The sequence below is a fragment of the Urocitellus parryii genome, chromosome 5 (assembly GCF_045843805.1).
Source record: "Urocitellus parryii isolate mUroPar1 chromosome 5, mUroPar1.hap1, whole genome shotgun sequence".
Taxonomy (NCBI): Eukaryota; Metazoa; Chordata; class Mammalia; order Rodentia; family Sciuridae; genus Urocitellus; species Urocitellus parryii.
This window is the reverse complement of record NC_135535.1, coordinates 97,261,289-97,287,279: the sequence shown is the minus strand read 5'-3', so window position 1 is coordinate 97,287,279 and position 25,991 is coordinate 97,261,289. Positions and strand designations below refer to the sequence as shown.

Sequence of the window (25,991 nt, the reverse complement as noted above, 5' to 3'; positions counted from 1 at the left end):
CTGTTGAATATGATTTTTATTTGTAGTTTAAAATTAAGTTGGATGCAGTTGTATGTGCCTGTTGTTCTATCCACTAATGAGGATGAGGCAGGAGCATCACTTGAATACAGAAGACCAGTGTAGGCACCACAAGGAGACCCCATCTTGGCAGTCTCGGTTACTGTCATCTGTGCTGGATTCCTATATACACCTACATTCAGGAATTGTTCAAACAGATTACTTTCCCCAGATCAGGTGGTACTTCCTTGCCTCTGTGGTGTTGGGGTGGAGATGGGGGGGGGGGTGGAGGCTGCAGGTGGGTGGGGGTTGGCACAGGCATCCAGAACTCCCAAGTCCTTTCTGGTGCTTTAAGAGCACTAGCTGACTTCAACATGTGCCCCTTAAATTCCTCTTTAAAATATATATCTATTTGTGCTTTCTCAAATATCTAACCCTAAAATTTCACTGTAATACTGCCATGTTATCTTATCCTTTATAATCAAAGGAATTTTTTCATTTTCCAACATAATGGCATCATCTTAAATCTTCATCACCAAATCAGGGCAGAAATAAAATAAAGGAACACATACAATCCTTCCTTTCATTTTCTCTGAGTTCTACATGAGTACATAAAATTAATACACTCTCTTCTATAATTGAGTTTTTAAAGTATTCCAACACACTTAAGTTTAAAAAAAAGTATTAAGGACTGGGATTGTGGCTCAGTGGTAGAGTGCTCGCCTAGTATGCATGAGGCACTGGGTTTGATCCTCAGCACCATGTAAATATAAAATAAAGATATTATATCCACCTAAAACTAAAAAACAAATATTCTTACTGCAAATATACATGTACTGACTGGGATGAGTTATTCAATAACTAAATGTTTTAATTCAACACTGATATATTAAATGGTATTTCAGGGCTGGGATTGTAGCTCAGTGACAGAGTTTGCCTAGCATGTGAGAGGCCCTGTGTTCAATTCTTAGCACCACATAAAATTAAATAAAGATATTTTGTCAATCTACAAGTAAAAATTTTTTTAAATAGTGTTTCAAGTTTAATATAAAAGATTAGTATTACAAAATATTATGACTATATAATTGTTAAATAAAGTTATAAAATCTGTAAATTTTTTAATCTCATCTTGAAGTATCAAATACAAGTCTTGTTAAGCCACCATTCCTTCCTCTCCCTTCTAATTATCCTCTCATAAAAACAAAAAGTAAATGCAGAAGAAAAGCAAGAACTATAAACATGGCTATTTCATAATACTTTTATGCTGTTAGAAGCATAAATGTATTTACAGAACATCTTTTTTTAAGAGAGAGAGAGAGAGAGAATTTTTTAATATTTATTTTTCAGTTTTCGGTGGACACAACATCTTTATTTTATTTTTATGTGGTGCTGAGGATAGAACCCAGTGCCCCATGCATGCCAGGCAACACGTTACCTTTGAGCCACATCCCCAGCCCCCAGACATCTTACTCTAAGTATATAGCTTCCCATGTTCAAGACCACTTAAACCGAGTATGGCAGCACAATCCTGTAATCCCAGCAACTCGGGAGGCTGATGATGCAAGGAGGATTGCAATTTTGAGCCTGGCCTCAGCAGCTTAGTGAGACCCTATCTCAAAACAAAATATACTTTTTAAAATGAACTGAAAGCTCTCTCTGCTTCCTGGTTTAAGCCTCTTTGGGGTTTGTATGCAACCATAGGTTTTCACAAATCTTGCCTGAAAAATTTCAACATGACCCCTGCCTTATGTATGTCTTGTCCAGTCACCACAGACCTCTGAACTGCCCTGAAGCTGAATATCCTTAACTGTCCATGCCCCACCTGACAGAGAACAAGCACTTCAGGTCACTTCCCCTCCCACAACTTTACCCTCGCTCAGCAAGAAGCAACTTGGAGATGTTGTCACCCACTTTTCCAAAGAAACGGAATTAGACATTGGCAGTGGAGAAATATAACAGAGGTCCACTTCATGCTTTGAATGTAGCCCTTGCTGCTCTGCCACTATGACTTTTTTTTTTTAATATTTTTTAGTTGTCAATGGATTGATTATTTATTTATTTATATGCATTGCTGAGGATCAAACCCAGGGCCTCACACAAGCCAGGCAGGCAATCTACCACTGAGCTACAACTCCAGCCCATTGTGACTTGATCTTGATGTCTCCCTCCCCCTCCCTAATCTTGGGGAAATCGGATTACCTTTTTTTCCCATCCTAGGCAGTTATCTGTTCTTGAGCACATCAACCTCAGAAACAAAGTAATTCAGACTTTGGGTATAGCACTAGAAGATTTCAGAAATTACTATCTCCCAAATTAACAAATAAATTACAATTCTGGAAAGAACAGGTGGAATGTAGCCTTTAAACCACCGCTTTGAAGAACCCCTGTTCCCCTGTTGGGCAGAATCACAGTCTCTGGGACAGGAGTCCCCCAAGTTTCTCCTTTGCTAGCAGAGCAATAAAACTTCTTTGTCCTTTTTCTTAAAAAAAAAAAAAGGAAAAGAAAGAGAGAAAACAAGAAAGACTACTCTGGGGAAAACTTAAAGATTCTCAACTTCCTATTTTATCTTTCTTTTCATTTGGCAGTGAGGGGTGTGTGAGAGGAGAAACCAGGAAAAAGAGATACAATGAATGACCTTTGAACAATATACAAAAACTTACCCACTTGAAGGATCTAAGGCAATAGCTCTGGGTTGATCCAACTCTTGCCAAAATAAAACTTTTCGTAAAGATCCATCTAAATTAGAAACTTCAATCCGATTAGTTTCAGAATCTGTCCAGTACAATTTTTCTCCAAGCCAATCACATGCCAGCCCATCAGGGGACAATAATCCAGAAACAACAACATTCTGTACACTCTCAGTTTTATTAAATTCTGTTCGTTTAATGGCTTCTTCGCTGACATCACTCCAGTAGATCAAGCCATGACCAAACACAAAGTCCACCGCAGCTGCATCCTCCAAACCTCCAACTACAATTGTAGCATTCTCTTTGCCATTTGTAGCATCAACCAATCGCAAGTCCCGTCTGTTTGCATAAAGCAACAAAGGGGCCGCTGGAACAAAATGAGACAAACATGTAAGTAAAGAGGGAAGAAAACGTATTGGTTCTTATAAACTAGGTTTCAAATCAGCATTAGTGGCAAATACCATAAAAAATTTAGAAAGGGTAAACAGACAAGGGCAATACCTAAATCCTTTCAGGCAAATTTTATTTTTACATCACTTTAAAACCAAAACAACAAGGTGAAATCAATTCTACTAGAATAGTCTTTTTTTTAAGGAAACAGTCTGTGAGATAAAATTTAAAAGCTTAGCCATACCAAAAATAAGCAAGGATACTGTGCTACTGAAACACTGATAGGAATATAAAACAGTACAGCCACTTTGAAAAACAGTTGGTAATTTCTTAAACTACCAACTTTCCTTAAATACACAACCTGCCATATGATCCAGCCATCATATACCTAGGTTTTAACTCAAAGAGATAAAAATATATATCATACAAAGACTTGTATATAAATGTTCTTAGCAATTTATTTGTAACCTAAACTGGAATATGATCAACAAATTAATGAATGAACAAATTGTAATATATCATAGAATAAAAAGTAATGTACATGTACATCAAAAATGAATTAGTCTCGAGCTGGGGTTGTGGCTCAGCGGTAGAGCTCTCGCCTAGCATGTGCGAGACCCTGGGTTCGATCCTTAGCACCACATAACAATAAATAAAGGTGTTGTGTCCAACCACGACTAAAAAATAAATATTTTTTAAAAAATGAATTAGTCTCAAAATAACAGAGAGAAGCCAGATCAAAAAAATGTATATTTTAGACAGGCTCAGTGGTGCACACAGTGGCTCAGGAGGCTGAGGCAGGAGGATCACGAGTTCAAAACTAGCCTCAGCAACTTACCAAAAGTATACTGAGTTCAGTGAGACTCTGTTTCTGATGAAATCTTTTTTTTAATATTTGTATTAGTTATTGATAGACCTTTATTTATTTATTTGTTTATATGTGGTGCTGAGAATTAAGCCTAGTGCCTCACACATGCTAGGCAAGTACTCTACCACTGAGCCACAACCCTAGCCGGATAAAACATTTTTTTATAAAAGGGGATAGGGATGTGGCTCAGTGGTTAAGCACCCTCTACGTTCAATCCCTGGTACAAAAAGAAAAGTATAGTTTATGTGACTCCAATTTATATAAAATCCTAGAAAATGCAAACCAATCTATTATAACAGAAAGCCAATCATTGAATGTCTTAAGGTGAGATGAGGAGAAGAGTTGGAAAAGAATGAAAGGTAGGAATTATAAAAGAGCATGAGAAAATTTTGGGGGATGATGACTTGTTATCTCTATTATGATGATAGTTCCAGAGATGTATACATGTTAAACTTATTAAATTTTGCTTGTCTGAAGCCAGTGCTATGTGGTTGCCCCTGAGTTTCCATGGTTATTTCCTCATGAGTCAAGAGCAGAATAGTGATACCTCAGACCTCTTTGTGGTAGAAGGGGGCCCACCCACCCACCTGCTCACCTGCAGACTGACCCCTTCATTGCTCCCAAGTGACCCCTACCCACTCCCAATGTCTGAGTGCCAGGGGACAACAAGACTCCAGAACTCCCCAGCTCCAACCGAGGATAGGAGCACTCCCTTCCAGTGCTGGGCTCAGTGGGAACCCTACAATAAAGACTGACACCACCCCCCAAAAAAACTTATTAAATTTTATACTTAATATAAGTACAATTTATGGTATAACAATTATACCTGAAAAATGTTAAATAAAAAGTTCAGCAGAGCTAGATTTTAACCTATTTTATTCTACTCTATACTATCAGAATGACTGATACCAAAACTAAATATTAAACTCATCTTAAGAGTTGATGTTGTAGCTCAGTGATACAGTGCTTGCCAAGCACATGTGAGGCACTGGGTTCAATCCTCAGCATCACATAAATAAACAGATAGATAGATAGATAGATAAAATAAAGATATTGTGTCCATTTACAACTAAAAACAAATTTAAACTATCTTAAAGAAATAACATTTAATTTTGAGAAAGTTGAAGCTATTAAAGGATTAAAGTAGCATTAATTCTATGGTTTTGTGGAATTTTTTTAAAATATCTATTCCAAATTTCTGACATATACTTCCCTGGTACCAAGTAGCAATTAAAAATCCAGAGTACCACTGTCCAACAGAACTGTCCCTAATGACAGAAATGTTATCTGGACTGGGGCAACGCAGTACCACCAGCCACATGTTACTATGGTGTATTTAAAATGTAGCTGATAGGACTGGGGTTGTGGCTCCCAGTGCAGCACTCGTCTAGCATGTATGAGGCCCTGGGTTTGATCCTCAGCACCACATATAAATAAACAAAATCAAGGTATTGTGTCCACCTACAACTAAAAATTAAAAATAAAAAATAAATGTAGCTAACAAGTTATACTTCTAACTTTATAGATACTAATTCACTTAAATGTGAATTTAAATAACCAAATGCATTTAGTGGTGATATTAAATAGCAATCTAGAGATTGGAATAAAAAATGGAATAAAGACTAAGACCAGAATTATGATGCAATAATCTACATAAACTCCTTTCATAATTACTAAAACTCTAAAGCTATACTTCCAAAGCCAAGTCCAACTACTATTTAAAAGTAACCATTTCCTTTTTAAAGAAACTACTGTAATTCCAAAATATTAAAGTGCTCACAAAAGTATAAAGAAAAATAGTGATGTTTAGGTCAGTCCATGGACTGTACCTGCCAAATGGAGTTATGAATATGCACTCTGTTCATCTACAAGTACAATATAAAATCCTCTTTTAATCAAGCTTAAATCCAATTTTCTGATTCAAAAGCAAATAGGAAGCTAGGCGTGGTGGCACACACCTGTAAACCCAGGGCTCAGGAGGTGGAGGCAGAAGGATCAGAAGTTCAAAGCCAGCCTCAACAACAGTGAGGTGCTAAGCAACTCAGTGAGACCCTGTCTCTAAATAAAATACAAAATAGGGCTGGGGATGTGATTCAGTGGTCAAGTGCCCCTGGGTCCAATCCCCAATACCACGGCCCCCCCCCCAAAAAAAAAAAAACAAAATGGGAAGATAACCTTTTCTTCAAAAGTGACTAAGAATCTTTTCTGCGTATTCTGCTGCATATTCTGCTGTAGCTACTGGCAAAACTATAAATTTTCTTAATAAGGATTCACTTTTGGGGTTGTGATTGTGGCTTAGTGGTAGAGCGTTTGCCTAGCATGTGTGAGGCACTGGGTTCAATTCTCAGCACCACATATAAATAAATAAAATAAAGGTCCATCAACAACTAAAAACATTTTTTTTTTAAATTCACTTTTAATTCATTTCAGGCCTTTAAACATCACGCTGATTTATCAGTCCTGATAGTGCCGCCTACATTATCTTGTAGTGCCCACATTATCTTATATTGAACTTCTCTTAGCTTGGGCCAAATATAAACATAAGGGGAAAAAGTTCCTATTAGTGAGGGGTACAATGCTCAGTCCTAGAGAGGAACAAGAAATAGCCCCAGTGCACTTAATTTTAACACCCAAGAATGATAATAATCGAATATTTATTGGACTCTTAATTTATGGCACTAACTTAGGAAGAGTGTTCATATACCAAATCTGAACATGATATTAGATGGCAGCCAAATGTCTTTCTAACTTTCAAGTCAAATATTAATATTTCCACTAAACTTTGGTCTACTAAATCAAAGAATAATCCTGGTTATTTAAAGTTGACTCACAAGACTTCTAAGTACTAAAAAGAAAAAAGCAGGAAGCAAGGTACTAGTTACTAAAGGACTATAAACCCATACACTATTAAAAGGAAACCCAAGTACATCTTGTACAATCATTTCTCTGATGCTTGAACACTTTCTACATATCACCACCAATATCTTTTCAGAAATAACTAGGATAACTGAAAGATATAATTTGATCTGTAATGTTATTTTTATCTACTAAAGAGGAAGCTGGATCCACACACACCTGCCCCGATTGTAGCATATATGTGCAATGTACTCAAAGCCTTCCATTCCAGAACACTACTTCCTGAATTCCTAAAACAACCCAAATAATCAATCATATACCTCTTTACCAAATATTCATGGATGCTTAAGAATCTTTAGTTTTCCTTTATTAAACTCCTACCAAACATCCTGTAGCAGCCTTTTCCAACTTTTCTGCACTCCTGCAGACAAATTTCATGTCCTAAATACTTTATTCTCAGATGATCACATAATCTCAATGAAGCAAGAAGAAAGGTAAATGTCAAACATCTTCAACATCTTAATTTATACCTCTCAAAAAAACTTTTTGTATCTCTCCCTAACCTCCCTTACTTTGTTATCATTCTCAAAGGCCAGTTACTCTAAGACAACAGTAAAAATTTCGGCTATCTCCTCTCTGAAACTTTGCTCTATCAGTTGTTTAGTATTTCTTATACCTTCAACAGCTCATGGAGGTCCTGTTATCAATGATTTTGCTGTTAACATCCTACCCTGTTACCATCAAGCAAATAACTGTATTTCTCTTAACCAAAAAAATTTCATAACACTGGTATGTACTTTTAGCTATAAATTCCCTTAGTCTAACTTCCTACACATCACTCAGCTGAAACTGTTTTCTCTAAGCCTTCATAACCAAATCCAACGTTTTGGGTTTTTTTCCCCTTAGTTCTTTTTCTTGACTTCTTTGCAACATTCAACACTGTTGGCCATATCCCTACCTGAAGTAAAATGTTCTGCTTTTACTATGCAATCATTATTGTTTGTTTACTTTTGGGTTTAAACCTTCCTCCTTTCCATATATAGCATTTCAAGATTTCTTTGTTGGTTCTCCAAATGACAGAGTATGAAAAACTATCAAGTTCACCTGGTCAACAAACAACTTTATGCAGCTAATTTCCAAATCATCTCTAGTTAAACCTTAAGTTCTATGCCTACAACTTCTTTTGGGCCAATCTTCTTCCCATTTATTTAAATTCATCATCTTTCTTTCCAAAAATTTTTCATCAGCCAACAGTACAATTCTCCAGATCTTATTGATGTCCCTTAGAGCCATCTTTGCCTCATTCCTTTTCCCCCAGTCTGCCAGTTACCATCTTGTTGATTCTTCTTTACCATGTGCCTCTTCTTTAAATGTGCCTCTTCTCCATTTTTAGAACCACTATGCTACTCTAGACCTTCATGATCTTATACCTAAACTACCCCAATAGTAAATGATCTTAATACTTTCCCTTTCTTTTTCTATGTCTAATACATACTCATATTTGATCCAAATAAAAAGCTTTCTGATTCCCCTTGCCGAAAATAGAAAGCCTCCATACCTCAGCCCTCCACTATGAGGACTCTAAATTTCTTTTATAATCTGCATCATACATATTTTCAACATGTAAACTGAAAACACATCATGTCCTATGACCACACTGATAAATTGCTTGTTTAATTTTTTAAATATCTAATAACACAAACATACATCTTTATTTTACTTGGGTATGTTTTTACTAAATTTTCACAGCTTGCCTGACTATGCTAGCATTACATCTCCATTTGTTTTAGGCTAAACTGAATCATTAATCTGACAAACTTTATTTCAAAAGTAATTAGGTTTTTCTGTGGTATATACACACAATGGAATATTACTCAGCATTAAAAGAGAATAAAGGGGCTAAGGTTGTGGCTCACTGGTAAAGCACTTGCCCAGCACATGTGAGGCACTGGTTTCTACGCTCAGCACTACATAAAAATAAATAAATAAAATAAAGGTATTGTGTCCATAAACAACTAAAAAATATTTTTTTTAAAAAGAGAGAATAAAATTATGGCATTTGCAGGTAAATGGATGGAGTAGAAGAATATAATGCTAAGCGAAGTGAGCCAATCCCAAAAATCCAAAGAACCAAAAGTTTTCTCTGATTAGTGGATGCTGATCTATTATGAGGGGAAGGAATATGGGTAGAATGGAGGAACTTTGGACTGGGCAAAGGGGAGGGAGGAAAGGGACTGGGTATGAAGGAAGGAAAGATGGTGGAATGAGAAGGACATCACTCTCTAGGTACATGTATGACTGCACAAATGTTGTGACTCTACATCATCTACAAGAAGAGAAATGAAAAGTTATGCTTCATTTGTGTACCATGAAACAAAATGCATTCTGCTGTCGTGTATAACTAATTAGAAAAAAAAATTTTTTTAATAAAAATTTAAAAAAATAATTAGGTTCTTAATAAGCGAACTTGAAGACAGATTCGAAAATCTTTGGTGACTTAAAACCTGACTTGTGCAAAGTTAGTTCATGGATATTCGTTAAATATCCGGATCATTTCTAAGTAAAACTGAACAGTGAAGCATAATTTCAAGTTTATACAGTTTTCTGCCTTGTATTTTTATGCTACAGAGAAGCTATATATATATTTAAGTTTATTAAAGAACATACTCAGGGGCTGGGATTGTGGCACAGTGGTAGAGTGCTCACCTAGCATGCATGAGGCACTGGGTTCAATCCTCAGCACTACATAAAAATAAAATAAAGATATGGTGTCCACCTAAAAAATGAAAAAAAAATTTTAAAAAGAAGAACATACTCAGTTTTGCCACAATAAGATGTTGTAGTGTCAAAAGTTGTATTATCCCATAAGCTCTGCTAGTCTACTACAAAATGCTGGTGTGGGACAGTTTCAAAATTATCCATCCACCTCATAGCTTTCTGTGTAAAACAGCAGTTACTATAATTATACTGAGTTATAATCTTACATGTAAATGAGACTCTATAGTACAGAAAGGAAAACAACTTTGTATGCAAGGTATGTAGGATGAGTTTTTGTTAATGAAAAAGAAAAGTTTTCTCATAAATGACTTAACTGTTTCAAAATGAGAAAGAAGAAAACATAGGACAAAACCTGAATGGATATAAGTATTTTAAATTCATGAAAAAGGAACTATATTTGTTGTGGTCAAGGCCAGCTAAGATTTCCTAGGTTTATTTACAACATTTTCTTAAATGTACTTTAATATCTTTATACAAAATTAGAGTTGGGTTGGCTCTATTAACAGCAACAAATTGGGGCTGCGGTTGTGGCTCAGCAGTAGAGCACTTGTCTACCACAGGAGAGGTCCTGGGTTCAAGCCTCAGCACCACATAAAAATTAATTAATTAATTAAAGATATTGTATCCAACTACAACTAAAAAAATAATAATAAAGCAACAAATTTTCCTGGATTATTGGTCTGCTCTAATAAAGAGGTTATAAAAGGTTTGTCTTTGCATTCTGAATAATAATCTCCCTGGAAGACATAAGACTGTTTTACCAGAATTTCTTGAACTTAATATTGACTTTGTTATGTCTTTGATTATTCAAAAAACAACGTCTTCTCATTTTTTTGAATTGACTTGATTTTGGTTTGCATGCCACAAAAAACACCAAACATCCTTGTCAATAAATGCATTACTTTTTGTAATAAGCACTCTAGCTATTTCACTTTTAAAATAATCAATAACAGATTAATCATACCATTTGGAGTATTTTGTCACCTACAGATAAGTTTTTGATTTTACTCTGATACTCCTTTCCAAAGAGCTAAGATTCCTTACCATTATGTTACTTCCTATGTTTACTTTTAAACATCTTTTTGTCACTTAGATTAAAATGTAGTCAAATAGTTTTTCTCATCAACCCATGCTTCTATTTAAACATTCAAATCTCCTGAGAACTTTTGACATTCTGCCTTTTCAAATCAAATCCTAAATAATGTCTTTTATACTAACAACTGTCTGAGATTTTCCAAGGGCCCCTGGAAATCACAAGGAATTTATTTTTTCACCTTGTAAAACTCAGAAGTTAAAACTAATTGTTTATTTGATCAAAACATTATAAGCTGAATGGGAAGCACTGTCAAATAAAGAGATACTTATCCTCCCTAAATTAAATCTATATAGGTGGACTGTTATTAATATGAATTATTTCAGACACTGTATACTGGCATGAAGTTCCTAGAAATTTAGTGATGCTCTCACTGTAGATGTATTCCTGGTACTACTTTGCCTGACATTAAACAACAGTATAGTGCCTTTAGTAATTCCATATTTGTTTGTTTTAATGTTAACATGATCACAATTTTACTTCTTTAATTTTTGTTTGTTTGTTTTTGCAGAGGAAGAGGGGGTTGAACGCAGAGGCATTCTATCACTGAACTACATCCCCAGTCCTTTTTATTTTTTTATTTTGATACAGGATCTCACTAAATTGCCAAGACTGGCCTATAACTTGCAATCCTCTTTCCTCAGCCTCCAGAGAAGCTGGGATTACAGGTGTGTGCCCTGCTCCTGGCTACTTCTTTAATTTGAAAAATCTATCTTCTCATTAGGTCAGTGGTTCTCAACTGAGAATTCATATTTACATATGAAATTTTATTACACAGATGTTAAAGGCCTATTATAGACTAAATCTTTTTACTTGATAATCTTGGTAGAATCTTATTATATTCTATTCTATAATAGAATGATCTTGTTATATTCTACATATATTCTGCTTGATAAATTTATAACCTTCTATGACTCAGGATCATTACATATCTTTAGGATTGTTTTCTTGAGGTTATATTTATAAATTATATGTAATAGCAATTTTCTTTAAATTGCTAATCATTATTGCTTATAGATATTTTGTCAAAACTTTTTAGGATTGACTTGATGTTGGTTTTCATACCAACATCCACATCAAAATTGTGTTTTTTTTTTTTAATAACAACCACTCATTAGATCTTTCACTTTTAAAATTATCAGCAATATATTAATTATACTATTTGAAGTCTTTTGGTTATCTACAGATAGGCTTTATTGGAGGGTGTTTTGTTTTGTTGTCATTGCCTCCCCACCCCCCACATACACACTACCTCCAAATACTGGGGATTAAACCTTTGGTGCTTTACCTCTGAGTTACATCTCCAGTCTTTTTTATTTTGGGACATGGTCTCCCTAAAAGCTGAGGGTCTCTCTAAAATGCTGAGAAGTCCTCAAACTTGTGATCCTAGCTTCCAAAGTCTGGGAGTATTAGCATGCACCACCTCATCCAGTTCAGATACTTTTGTTTTGTTTTACTCTGAACATACCTGCAAGTATACAGGTCAAAGTACTTGTCTCTAAAAAAAAAAAAAAAAAAAAAGTATTATTGAAAAAGAACTGCCAGTTACACTAGCGCACAGGTTTCTTCTGATGGCATCATATAGACAGATGAGAACACATCAGTGTTATGAGTCAGGATTTCCAAAAAGCTAGTAGTAGAGAAGTAGAAGAGTTCAAGAGATTGCTAACACAGATCCAGGAGAACAAGAGTTAATTATGTAGAACTGAATAAAGTGCTGAAGGAATATTATGGGTTTTATTTAAAACAGTGCTCATTTTAATTTTATATTTCCTGGATATAAGGACCCCCTCTCTTTCTTCTCTGAAATTATCTATAATCATGTAAGCAGACTATGTTTTATGAAGTAAAACAAACATTTATCTCTCAGTTTCTCCTGTCACCTCCAGAATTCAAAAACTCAATTATTAAGTATTCTTCTCATAGCAACATAGTTATTTGCATAGGTTCACTGAGTCTGCCTCTGGTTGGAAACACTGTTATATAACTTTGGATATTTGAAAGTGCTGCTCCTTTAATCTGATATGACTAGACACTTTAAAGGAGCTACAGTTGATTTTATGAGCCATGCTTATAGCTCTTTTGGGAAACTTGTCAAGGTAAATGGCTTACAGAGTTCCTAGCTTCACAGATGAATTAAGAATGCTCACTTCCTAGAGGGCCCAGAAACCCTAGAATATTTTGTAAACCTCAACAAGGCAGGAAATAACTCAAATCTACAGGTACAAGTAAAACCTGAAGGTAAATTCCTGACTCACATCTCTAGCCTCAAGAGGGTTTTAAAACTCCAATCTAGGGCTAGGAATGTAGCTCAGTTGGTAGAGTGCTTGCCTCACATGAACAAGGCCCTGGGTTCAATCTCCAGCCGGGCGGGCGTATACACACACATACACACACATACACACACACACACACACACACACACACACACACACACAGAGAGAAAAGAAAAAAAGCCCTCCAATCTCCAATCTAAAAGTCCTTGAAAAGCTTTCAGCAAAACTTTAAAGACCTACCTAGTAAATTACTATTGTTGCTACCAAATATAAACATTACAAGCCAAGTCTAATGAGACCAACTGTACAGTGACTCTTGTTCTATCCCTAATAGTGACACGTTTTGTTTTAAGCAACAGGGGGACTAAGAAGTGTTCATCACAATTGCTATTGTTATTCACCCATTATCTTGCCTTGACCAAAGTTTTGTCAGGCTTCTCTCCTTCCCCACAAGTCATGCTAAGAGGCATACGGAGTTATTTTTAGAGTGCGGTTTGTTTTTTGTTTTTTGTTTGTTTTTTGGAGGGTGCTAAAAATGTTCAGGAATAAGACAGTGGTGACAGCTGTACAACCATGTGAGTATACTAAAACTACTGTATACTTTAAAATGGAGATTTTTATGGTACATAGATTTTTATCTCCAAAACACCGGTTTAAAAAAATATAATCACAGGTCCAGGGTTGTGGCTCAGTGGTAGAGCAAATGCTAACATGAGGCACTGGGTTCAATCCCCAGCACCACATAAAAAATAGAAACAAATAAAATAAAGGTATTGTGTCCATTTAAAACTAAAAAAGATAAAAATATAATCATCCCTCAACATCTATGATGGACTGGTTCCAGATGCTTCCCTTTCACCTCACTCCAGACCCCATGCCCACCCCACAGGGACTGGGGGTATGGCTCAGTGGTAGAGCACTTGCTTATTATTAGCATGTGTGAGAGAGATTATATATCTCCAGCACCACAAATAATAATAACAATCCTCCTGGACCCCAAAATCTGAAGGTTTTCCCTTAATGGGGTAGTATTTGCATATAACCTAAGTGCATTCCTCGAAATACTTTAAATCATCTCAAGATTACTTATACTACCTAATATAATTTATAACATATCTTATGTAACACCTATGTAAATATTGTATTGTTTAGGGAATAATGACAAGAAAAAAAGTGTTTTTTCCAAATATTTTCAATCAACAGTTGGTTGAATCTATGGATGTGGAACACTGATTTGGAAGGCTAACTATATGTGAGAATAAGTATATTATTATTAATGCAATAGTTACATTCTAAAACCAGAAAATACATAATCCACACTTCAATTTCAAACCTTAGTATAAATACATTGATTTTTTTTCTAAATAGTCTGTTTTCCATATATAACCTGTGTAAGAAATCTTTCTAATAGTTATAAATGTATAACTTAACCATGTCTAACCAATGATTTTAGATAAAACACAAAATTAAGTTCCAAATAAGACTGTATAAATGTTATAAATATTCACATATTTTATACGCTTTAAGTGTAAAATTTACAGTATCCAATATGTCCAAAGCTCTGGTACACAGCAGTATGTTAAGGGGAAAAAAAAACTATTATAAAGAAATTTTTCTGGGGCTGGGGCTGTAGCTCAGTGGTAGAGTGCCCGCCTCGCACATGTGAGGCACTGGGTTCAATCCTCAGCACCACATAAAAATAAATAAAGATATTATGTCCATCTACAACTAAAAAAAATATTAAAAAAAAGAAACTTTACCATCTAAAAACTATTTCTTCATTAGCATAAATCAAAAAATTTACAAATAAAGACCACATAACATGCAGCTAAGAGTGCATAGTAATGAAGTTCACTTGTCATCCTTCTCAGACTTATAAAATATCTTTTAAATTGGATATATGAGCATATTTAAAATTATACTTCACAATAAAGCATTCCAATAAGGAGGAAGGCTCCTAGCCCCATAACCTACTTGGTGTGGAATAATTTTTTTAAAAATATATATGTTGTAGATGGACACATATATATTTACCTTTATTTATTTATTTAGTTATTCATTATTTTTATGTGGTGCTGAGGATTGAACCCAGTGCCTCACACGTCCTAGGCAAGCACTCTATAGCTGAGCTGCAACCCAGGTCCCAGAATAATTTTAAATTCTTATTAAAAAAAAATAATAATTTCCAGGGCTGGGATTGTAGCTCAGTTTTGGAGTGCTTACCTAGCACCTGTAAGTCACAGGTTAGATCCTTAGCACCACATTAAAAAAAAACAAAAAAAAAAAAAATATATATATATATATAAAATAAAAGGTATTGTGTCCAACTACAACTAAAAAATAAATAAATTAGAAAAGAAAAAATAATAATAATAATTTCTACTGGACACAGTGGCACATACCTGTAATCCCAGAAACTCAGGAGACTGAGACAGGATTGTTAGTTCAAAGTCAGCCTCAGCAACTCAGGGAGACCCTAAGCAACTCAATGAGACCCTATCTCTAAATAAAATACAAAAAAGGGCTGGGGATGTGACTCAGCCGTTAGGTGCCCCTGAGTTTAATCCCCAATGCCAAATAATTTCTCACTTAGAAAATGTTTTGGTAAAGTGATTTTATCCATACTTAACTTTATTTTTTGAGCTGGAATCTCACTGCATTGCCCACACTGGCCTCAAACTCACAATCCTCTTTACCCAGATAGGATTACAGTTGTGCATTACAACACACCTGACTCCACCATACTCAACCCTTAAGTAAGTATCATAATTAACTGAGTTATCTATCTCTAGCTTATTCATAATAATCATCACCTTTTTAAAAAAGCATTGTTCAGATGCCGCTTTAACAGGGCACACACTAATAATCCCAGGTGCTCAGGAGATTGAGGCAACAGAGTTTTAGCAAACTTAGACCCTGTCTCAAAATAAAAGGACTGGGGATATAGTTCAGTGGTAGTGTCCCTGGATTGCTACCCTTTAGAGAGTAAAAGTTTGGCCATCGTATTTTATATAAAACAAAACAGAAAATATCAGAAGTAAATGCATTTTATGGAGCTTTTGTTTTCGTTGCAGAAAAATTTTTGAAGTTCAAAAACCACTGGTCTAAAATTATTGCCAAAAACAATTACTGGAACATAACAGGCACTTAAAATGTTTTTACTAGTCTTTTCTAAGCATTATTCTCTTAATGTGGCCATCTAAATAGTGACCATTTATTGAATGTCTACTATGACAGCACCATACTACCTTTAGAGACACTCTCCAAGTGTATTTCTTGGAGCAGAAGTCCAGTGGCATGTTAAAAGAACTTATAAAAATTTTCATTGTCAAATATGGGAAATATGAAATTAAAGTTAAAACTGGTCTCTTTTTACTTCAGGATTTCTCAGAGCCCTTAATGTAATAATATAAATTACAGATTCCTTACCCTAACAAAGACAGTAACTTATCCAAGGTCACAAAGTAGCTAAGGAAAAACAGAACTATAACTTTGTTCTTTTCATTTCCTCTCCAAAATTCATTCTTCTTCCCAAAAAAATTAAAATATCTGATTTTAAAGTCGGGAAGGGGCCTTAAAAAGATCACTTGTATAGAAAAACAAGTTTGGACAACAGTGCTTTATTGCTTTATTCTGGTACCATTACCACCAGCCCACAAAAAAAAAAAAAAAAAAAAAAAAAAGCAATCAGCAAAGAACTTTTACAAAACTAAAGCCTCCTCAAATAAGGTTAAAATATACACTTTGATAGTATTTCAAAACTTATAATTCTTATCAAAAAGCAGAGATAGTATTTTCTCCGTGGAAAAAAAGAATGATAAGAATGGCAACCTAAACTGCAGAGTCCATCAGAACAAGGACCATGTCTGTTTTGTTCACCACTATACCAGAAGCTATTGTATAGTAGGTATCTCATACATATTTGCTGAAAGACCAAGATCCCATCTACCTTTAAGAATTCATCAATCAATCACAAATTAAACCTCAAATCCCCAGCAGTTCAGGTTACATCCACAAATAATCAAAGATTATGACAAAGAGTTGGGGATACAGCTCAGTGATGGAAAAAAACTTGTAAAGCACTTTAAATTCATTTACTTAAAATGTCAAATAATCCTGCAAATTAGGCAGACATACATCTATCATCACCCACATTTCACAAATAAAAAAACTTGAGACCCAGAGAAACTGAATGGACCAAACCACAAAGTTAAGAAGAAGTGAAGCTTTGGTTTAAAAATCAAGATTTTCGTGTTAAAATCCCTCAATTTTTCCATTGTACTTTGCTACCTGATGATGGAGAAAGGAATGCAGCCTGGATCATGATAGTATTTCCTGGCTTTCAGCTACTGATTAAACAAGGTTACAGGACAACAGGTTTCCCAAACAGTCTCACACCCCATCACATACCCAATGTTAAAGCTCCAACTCTTTAGAAAAATGACCTTAAAACAAATTAATATTTTTCTCCTTGGAGTCCAAGGTTGACTAGGTATCACTACCAAAACAGAGGATGACACACATTATCAAGGAGTCACGACAATATAAATAATGAACAAAAAATTTTTCACATCAAAAGAGTTTTAGTTCAAATGATATGTACTCACATTAAATACTGTTAAATATAAAGACCACTTTATACGGTTATTATGCTACATCTAAAGTAAGAGCTCCACTTTTGAAAGCTTTGGTAGTAGAAAGGAGACTGCCTATTAACTCTTTCAGCTCTTATTACTTCAAAACATATAACTACTTCTCTAAACTCAAGTAATGAACAAATTTACATCTGGGTTCAAACCTGGTGTTAAAATAAACAAACAGCATTTATATCACTCACACCCTTCCCCTCCAAGAAATACAACTGGGGAACCAGAAGTATGCAGGTTATGGATTTAATTTCCCCTAGACTTTACAATCCACTGGTGTCATATTTGTTTAATTTCTATCAATTTCTGTCTTAAATACATATTCTTATATCAGATATAATTCTTTCTCACAGCTAAAGCAAAATCTTTCAGTGAAGGGTATACTAAAATAATACACACTTATTGAATTCCTCAAGTACCTAACACTGAATTAAGTACTCTGCCATGAAAATTAAAGCACTATCTTTCTTGAGTTTATATATATATATATATATATATATATATATATATATAACTAGACAATTCAAAATATGCTTACAAGACATAATTATTATTAAGTATAAATAGAATATGTAAACATAATAATGGTGCAGAAGAGCAGCGAAAGTAAATGTTCCTTCTGAAAAAAAAAAAGGCACTCTCATCAAAAATACATATAGACACACCGAAATGACACACCTGTCACATTTATACCACAGATTATTTATTACCATGTTCTACAAACTTCTTAAGTTTTAGAGGATTTAACAAAGTTAGCTTGTTAAATTAATGGCTAAAAAAAAATCTCCAAAGCTTCCTGAAGTCCCATACCTGAAAAAAATTGACTATGAACACAAGTAAAATTAAGAAAACCAAAACTACAAGCCATTGCATCAAGCGGCACTTAAATTCTTCTGCTGGTAAATGCTTGATAGCATCAGTGTCATCTCATCTTCAACTCTTAACAGACTTGAGACGACCTGTGGACAATCTTGCCAGCTAGTCAAAATACTTTAGAAACTGTCACAAAATAAAAGTCAAAGCATATGTGTCAGCTTTGCGGTCCAATTCAAAACATCATAGAGGCACTAAACCCGAGTGGTTCCCAGAGCAAATTATCCAGGGAAGTCTGTAATATTTACCAAAGTGCCAAGCAGTCCCCAAGAGTGCACAGCAAATGATAATTTAGTTCCCAGGATAGGCTCGTCACACAAGGACGACTTCCCTACTTGGTGCCAACTGTACAATTGCATACTCCGAAAATAGGGGCAAGTCCTGAATACCAGGGGTTACGAGGGCAACGTTTGTATTTTATTATGGGCTGAAGCTCAGATGATTCCCATTGCTGAAACGCTCGACCTATAACCTCGAAGTCACTTTCCAACTGTGCTCTCACCCAGGATCATTATTCCCCAAACGGAAGCCAATTATTAGTTGTAACAAGGTCCGGAAAAATAGTAAGAGGGCTCTAAAAGTTCATCTAAGAGACATGGAAAAGGTGAGAGCTTCGAGAGAGAAGCCAACATTAAGCACCGTGGGCTCAAACATTTTTAAAGCCAAAATACGTACAAAGACCCTTTTCCCTAGAAACTCCAGGCAAAGAGGTACACAAGACACTCAGTCATTCCGATAGAATGGGGTGCCAGGGGTCTGCCAAGACAAGCAGCCCAGACCTAGGCTCAGCTTTGTCCAGACAGTCTGGAAACCCAGGCAGGGGTCTGCATTGTGGCCAGGCGCACGGTGCGCACAGCCCCTTCTCCCGGGCCCCTTTCTCTCCCTCTCCTTCCCCACCACCAGGCCTCTCTCTCCTCGCTCTCTTCCCCGTCTTCTCCCTCCCTTCTTCCCTCCCCTCCCCCCAGACACACAAAACAAGGCCACCCCCCTTTCCAAAATCCCACCAACTTTCCGGTCCCCCCACTCTTCTCACCTCTCAGGAGCACACAGAAACTGCAGGCCAGGAGGCTCCTCAGGACGGCCCCCATCTTCCCTTCTCGCGTTCTCTACTCTTACCGGCGAGGGGCGGCCAGAAGAGGGGGAGGCGAGGAGCCCGGGCGGCCGCCGCAGCGGCAGGTCTGCACGCTCATGCTTTCCAGAGAGAGAAGAAAGAAAGGGGCACGTCAAGGCTCCGCGCGCGCCGCCGCCGCCCTCTCTACCGCGCCGCTCTGCCCCGGGCTCGCGCGACGCCAGCGTCTGCTCCCATCCCGCCGCCTCCTCCCCCGGCGCCCCACTTCCCCCGCGCTGCTCCTCATTCAGTCTCTTCCTCTCGCGCAGCGCGCAGGGATACAACCGCCCGGCCTCCTCCAAGAGTCGCCGACGAGGTCTCCCTACGCGCGGCCGGCCCCCTCCCTCAGAGCCGACTCTCGCGCAGGTTGGAAAAGAGGTGGGGACCCCAGTGCGCACGCTTGTGCTAGGAGACCACGGGAGATGTACCGCGTGAGCAGAGGTCTGCTGGAGGGGAGAGGCCGCCCGGCGGCGCATTCCGATGGGATTCTTTCCCGGCCCGGTGGCTCCGACCCTCCCCGCGGAGGGCGTGAAGCGACGTCGAAAAACATTGGAGCCGGCGTGGTCGGGACTACTTTCTGCGGCTTGGCCCGGCCGCCGCCTGCCCCGCTCTTTGTGCGGCGGGCGGCGGCGCGGCCAGGTGGGGCTCCGTGTCCACGCAGGCAGTCACCTGGGCCGGGGGCTGAGGACCAACTGCTGCCGAGCCGCGTGTCTGTGCTTCAGGAGCAGCGGAGGATCCTGTCACCAGCGATGAATCCCGTCTTCAGGGTTGGAGATTGGTTTAAGCATCTCTTTTCTTAAAAAGAAAAATGCTGGTTGCACTAGCTTTAAACGTGGGTCAGGTGAAACGCCAACTCAAAACAGATTTTTTATTTTATCCTGGGTTTTTGGAAATACAGACTTAACCCCAGAGTTAATCCTGACAAAGACTAAAGGTTTATAAACTGGCAGATAAAATTCCAAGATAAAGGCGTCAGCTCCCCTAGCAGAACCAAGTGGCAATTGGACAAGACTGCATTGGGCATTTTACAAATCGCATTTAATAATGAATGTTTGGTATGCTTTGATGATCAATTCTCTACTTGAGGAAAGAATTTCCCAGAATAAAACTTTGCATATCCTCTGCCGTACCAAGTGCACTGGGCATACAGGAGTAATGGCTTGGACGCCTCATGAAATCACCCAACCGACTTCAGTCTAGGCTGTGGCACTCCAAGAGTTAACCATAATGGAGACATCAAGTGCATTCTGCCCAGCTGTCACACGCCCTTACCTGCAGGCAGATGGGCAAGGAAGCGAGCTACTACCAGTGTTACTAAAATCTTAGTGACACTGGAGTTCACCTGGTGCTTGCACACACTTTATCATATTTGACACTCAAAACAACCTGGGGGTAAGACAGGTTTTGTTACTTATTATATTCATTGCACACAGAAGGAAAATGAGAACCTGAAAGAAGTTCAGTGACTTACCCAAGGTCACTCAAGTAAGTAGTAACTAGCAGGACCAACCCAATTTGGAGGATTGTGCAAGAATGTTGGAAAATGTTTACAATTAGTTGAACTTTTAAAAAGTGAAAGTGGGGCTCTGGGTATAGCTCAGTGCTAGAGTATTTGCATGTTTAAGGGCCTAGGTTTAATGCCCAGCACAAAGAAGAAAAAAAAAGTGGAACATGAACATAAATTTTATTTATAGTTATATAAAATATATATAATACAAATATATAAGCCTACAGAGAGAGAGCACATATTTGAGCAAAGACTAGAAGTAAGTGCACTAAAATAGGCATTAGGATGAAGATATACTTTTCTTCAATTTCTTTTAGCACATTATATATTTATCACAATTTTTTTAAAGGTACTTAAGTGAAAATCTGGAGCTTAGGCATAATCCATAACCAGGATGCTGTTCTTATTACAAAATTAATCTTTTTCTCAGTCACTAAAGAATGTATTAAATGCCAGTCCCCAGCCCCTGAATTAAGTATTGGAGATTTAAAGATGAGAGCAATCATAGTCCATACATTCAGGAAGTTTACAAACTAGTTTGGAAACACTAATTAATCGAATAATTAAACATGTAAAAATTGCTGAATGTAGAAAGTACTGAAGTCTTTCTAGACCATTGGAGAAGGGGAAATAACTATAGAACTGAGACTGGAAATGTAAGAGTTTGCCAGGACAACAAGACTGACAAGGAGTTCCAAGCAGGATTGCACGTGCAAAGCTGAATTACTAGAGAGCTGGGGGATTTGAAAGTAAAGCCACATAGCTAAATGGGGTGCTTTTATGGTATGTCAGGAAATGAGACTAGACCACTAAATAGACATTGGGTTTAATAATGAAGAGCTTTTTAAGCCAAGCTTAGAGTTTTAGATGTCAACCTATTGACAATGTAGACATTGAAGATATTTGCATATGGTAGAGAAATCTGGGAAAAGAATGGTCAGGACAACAGCACTGACACTCAAAAAGATATGGTTTTGAAAAACATGAGATCAAAACAGTAGAACTTGGTAAACTATCACAACTATACTTCCAAATCAATACATATAAATCTATCAACAGAGAAGAGAGAATCTAGGATGAATTTCCAGGTTTCTAAGTACCTCAGTATAATGGGAGTTTCATTTTAATAAGAAAAGAAATGCATAAGAAGCATTTTTAAAGAGAGGGAGTAATAAATTACACAGTGGGTCTTTAATATGGGAGACATTTGTATGGCATTCAATTGGAAATACACAGCAGAAAGATCTGGTACAGAAGTTGGGACATGCCAGGCATGGTGGAACACACCTGTAATCCCAGCAACTCAGAAGGTTGAGGCAGGAGGATGGCAAGCTCAAGGCCAGGTTCAGCAACTTTGTAAGATCCTGTCTCAAAATAAAAAATAAAAAAGTCTGGGGATATGGCTCAGTGGTTAAGCAGCCCTTGATTCAACTCCTAGTACCAAAAGAAGAAGAACAAGAACAAAACAAGAAGTTAGGATTCAGCAGAGGAATGGGGAAAACAATCATGAACAATGATTGCGGAACTTATATACCACAGGGGACAGCTTATAGAATACTCAATAGTTACTACCAAAATTTCCTGTGAAGTGGCAGAAAGGCATCTTAATTAAGGAAAAGGAAGTAAGGAAAACTTTCCTCATTCAGGTGAAGTCACCTTTGGGGCTATTCGTGGGCTGAGGGTAAAATTCTAGATAAAGTGATCAGTGATAAAATGTTTTCCAAGCATGTGTGAGGCCCTGGATTCAGTCCTCAACAATGAAAAAAAAAAAATCTGTCTAGAACCATAACTAGAAATATGAGCCAAGACAGAATTTATGTGGTATAAAATATTTAGAGGCAATCAGAAGAAAAGCTAGAAAAAGAGACCAAAAAGAGGCAGGTAGAAAATGGCTGAAAGTACTACCACAAAAGAAGGTGTAAAGTCACCCAGGCATGGTGCCTGGCACACACTTGTAATCCCAATGGCTGAGGACTGGAGGATCAAGGGTTCAAAGCCAGGGCTGGGGCTGGGGCTCAGTGGTAGAGCGCTCGCCTAGCACATGTGAGGCCCTGGGTTCAATCCTCAGCACCACATAAAAATAAATAAATAAAGATATTGTGCCCAACTACAATGTATTTAAAAAAAAAAAAAAAAAGAGTTCAAAGCCAGCCTAAGCAACAGTGAGGTGCTAAGCCACTCAGTGAGACCCTGTCTCTAAATAAAATACAAAATAGGGCTGTGGATGTGCCCCTGAGTTTAATCCCCAGAACCAAAAAAAGAAAGAAAGAAAGTATAGTCAACAATGACAAATACAATGTTTTGTAACAAAGCTCTGAAAAAGAATGTTGGGACTTAAAACTGACCAAAAGGTCACTGATGGGTCTAGAGATATAGCTCAGTTGGTAGAGTGCCTACCTAGCATTCACAAGACCCTGGGTTCAGTCCCTGATACCACCACCAAAAAAAAAAAAAAAAAAAGTCACTGAGGGGACCCATACATTTTGCCAACACTTTGGGAAAGCAATTTGGAAATAAAATATACAAACTTTCCAAACTAGAAAATAGAAATCTCTAGCAATTTATCCATAAAAGCAAAAGTTTATAGAGGTGTGTACACAGATATTTATTATAACATTATATATAATAGAAAAAAATAAGTCTACAAAAAAAACAGTTTTATGATTCAGCCTTATCAAAAAAGAAAACCAAATACCCTTCAAGGAGGAATAGTTTAATAAACAAGTATATGTCTTCCTCCCAACCCTCAACCCCAGTACTAGGAACTGAACTCAGGAACTGAACTATCACTAAGCCACACACCCATCCCTTTTTATTTTATTTGTGACAGGGTCTAGCTAAGTTGCCCAGGTTGGCCTCAAACTTGTAATCCTCCTGTTTCAGCCTCCCAAATCACTGAGATTATAGGTGTGTGCCACTGCATCTGCATAAGAGGCCACAATGTTACGTCTTTATTATGGGATATCATATGACTGCCAAAAAGAATGGTAGATTAATATGTATGAATTTTTAAATATAGCAGTCATATATTGTTAACTGAAGAGCAAGTTACAGAATAGTGTGTCTGCATGATGGAATTTTTTACTTAGAAGAAAAAGAATGAAGGGGAAGAGAGAAAGAGAGAAATCATATGTAGTTGTATACATGTCAGTTTTGGATTTGGCTAGACAGAGTACAAAGTAGGGGCAGTAAACATGAGTGGACAGAGAGCAGTGTACTTAAAAAGGGTGGAAGAGACTTAATTCTACTTTAGACATTTTTATTATTATTTGAGCTACTAGGAGGAACATTCTTACTCTTTTAATTCAAATAGCTACTTTTTAAAAATCACTAATAAACTTGAAACAAAATAGTCATTGGTGACTTTGGCCAAAGTAGTTTCAACAGCATTATGAGAGCCAAATCAAGTGTGCAATGAATTGAGAAATGAAGGGGAAACAGGGAGAGAGGACAGTAGTTTTTCCAAAATCTTGTTGTTAAAGGAAAAAGAGCAAATTCTTTGGCTGGAAAGGAATTTGGGAGTTGACTTGGTTAAGGATGATTGCTTACTTTGTTTTTCCAAATTTAAGAGGAACATGATCATCTTTATAACCTGAAGTGAGTGATCCAATAAAGAAGGGGCAAAGAAAAGTGAATCAGAGATTTCACAGAGGATCTGGAGTTTAGCAAATGGATTAGCCTTGGACAGGAGAAGGAAGAGAGAGAGGAGGGAGAGTGGGGAGGACCACCACATCTGGAGGAGAGAAGAATGAGTGAGGCTATAAGAAGTTGCTTAACCTTTAACTTTTTCCCTCCTCCCACATTTTCACAGACTCCTTCCAGTGGCGTTGGGAGGGACCTTGGCAATCATTCAGCATGATCATAGGTTTTTGTAAAATTTACAAAAGTATGGGATTTTTGTATTTATTTTCTTTAAAATATCCTTTTCCCTGATTGCACATGCTTAGGCACCACAAAACCTAAATCTTCCCTGATAACTGTAAATTGGGTTTGGGGAGAAGAAATAGTGAAAGAAAGATTTGATGGTCTTTTTTTTTTTTTTTTTTTTTTTAAGAGAAGAATAACTTTTATTTTTTTACATTTCAATATTGAGCAATAATAAGAAAAAATAAAAAATTATGGTCAAAATTATTCTGTCAAAAAACATGCTTGATATTAGCATCTTTACATGCAACTCAGTTTTTGTTGTAAAGTTCTTTGGTTGCAAGAAAGAACATTTGGTTTACTTCACTAATAGAAATATCTCTTAATGCTGGGATGGCCTCTGCTTGGTATTTCTTCTGCTGTTGATTTTTAGCATAGTTATCTGTGATTGTATGAACGGAGTTGAGTGGAGAAGTACTCATCATGTTAATTCCAAATAAGAGTACATAACCAATTCCTATAGTAATAAGGAGGTATACAGGTAGTGCGACTGCCCAATATTTTTGAGGCCAATAGGTTAAGCCTAAGGAGTTTAGCCAAGATTCAGGAATAAAAGCCCACATAAGATAAAGTATGAAGCCAAACTGGGAGCTTAAGAAAAGAACAAAGCCATAAATCGCTCTTTCTGGCGATGGCGACGGTGAATTTTCCACCATTTTCCCTGAGGCTTTGGACAATCTGCCCCTCCCGACCACACGGCCACCTCAGCGCCCCTGATGGTCTTAATAAATGGAAACTAAGCCAATCTGTTGAGAGTGAAATAAAAAAGAATGTGGAGTGAGGTTCAGGAAGGTGATGAAGGTTTGGAAGAGCTGCTGCTAAGAACAGAAGAGGGAGCTGAGAAAGGACGTATTACAGGATTCCCTAACATCAAAGAGGGAACTTCTGCTTACCATAAATCTGGTGGATACTATGAAGAATGGCCTTCTTGCCTCTAATTTTCCATCTTTGAATGGTAATAATACTTGTTTCTGGTTACAGCATGAGA

The 25,991-nt window shown here is 37.0% G+C and overlaps 1 protein-coding gene and 1 pseudogene across 1 annotated transcript in view; both read right to left on the bottom strand.

The window, feature by feature from the left end:
• Lrp6 (LDL receptor related protein 6) overlaps positions 1-19,785 on the bottom strand; it is a 180,430-nt gene extending 160,645 nt beyond the window's left edge. Inside the window, exons 1-2 of the mRNA XM_026412107.2 lie at positions 19,498-19,785; positions 2,658-3,051 (exon numbers count right to left, since the gene is read on the bottom strand). Of these exons, the coding sequence (XP_026267892.1) occupies positions 2,658-3,051; positions 19,498-19,552 (449 nt within the window). The 5' untranslated portion in view covers positions 19,553-19,785. The remainder of the gene's footprint in view (positions 1-2,657; positions 3,052-19,497) is intronic.
• Positions 19,786-25,155: 5,370 nt separating this feature from the next.
• On the bottom strand, positions 25,156-25,710 carry LOC144254963 (phosphatidylinositol N-acetylglucosaminyltransferase subunit P pseudogene; annotated as a pseudogene).
• Between the last annotated feature and the right edge of the window lie 281 nt (positions 25,711-25,991).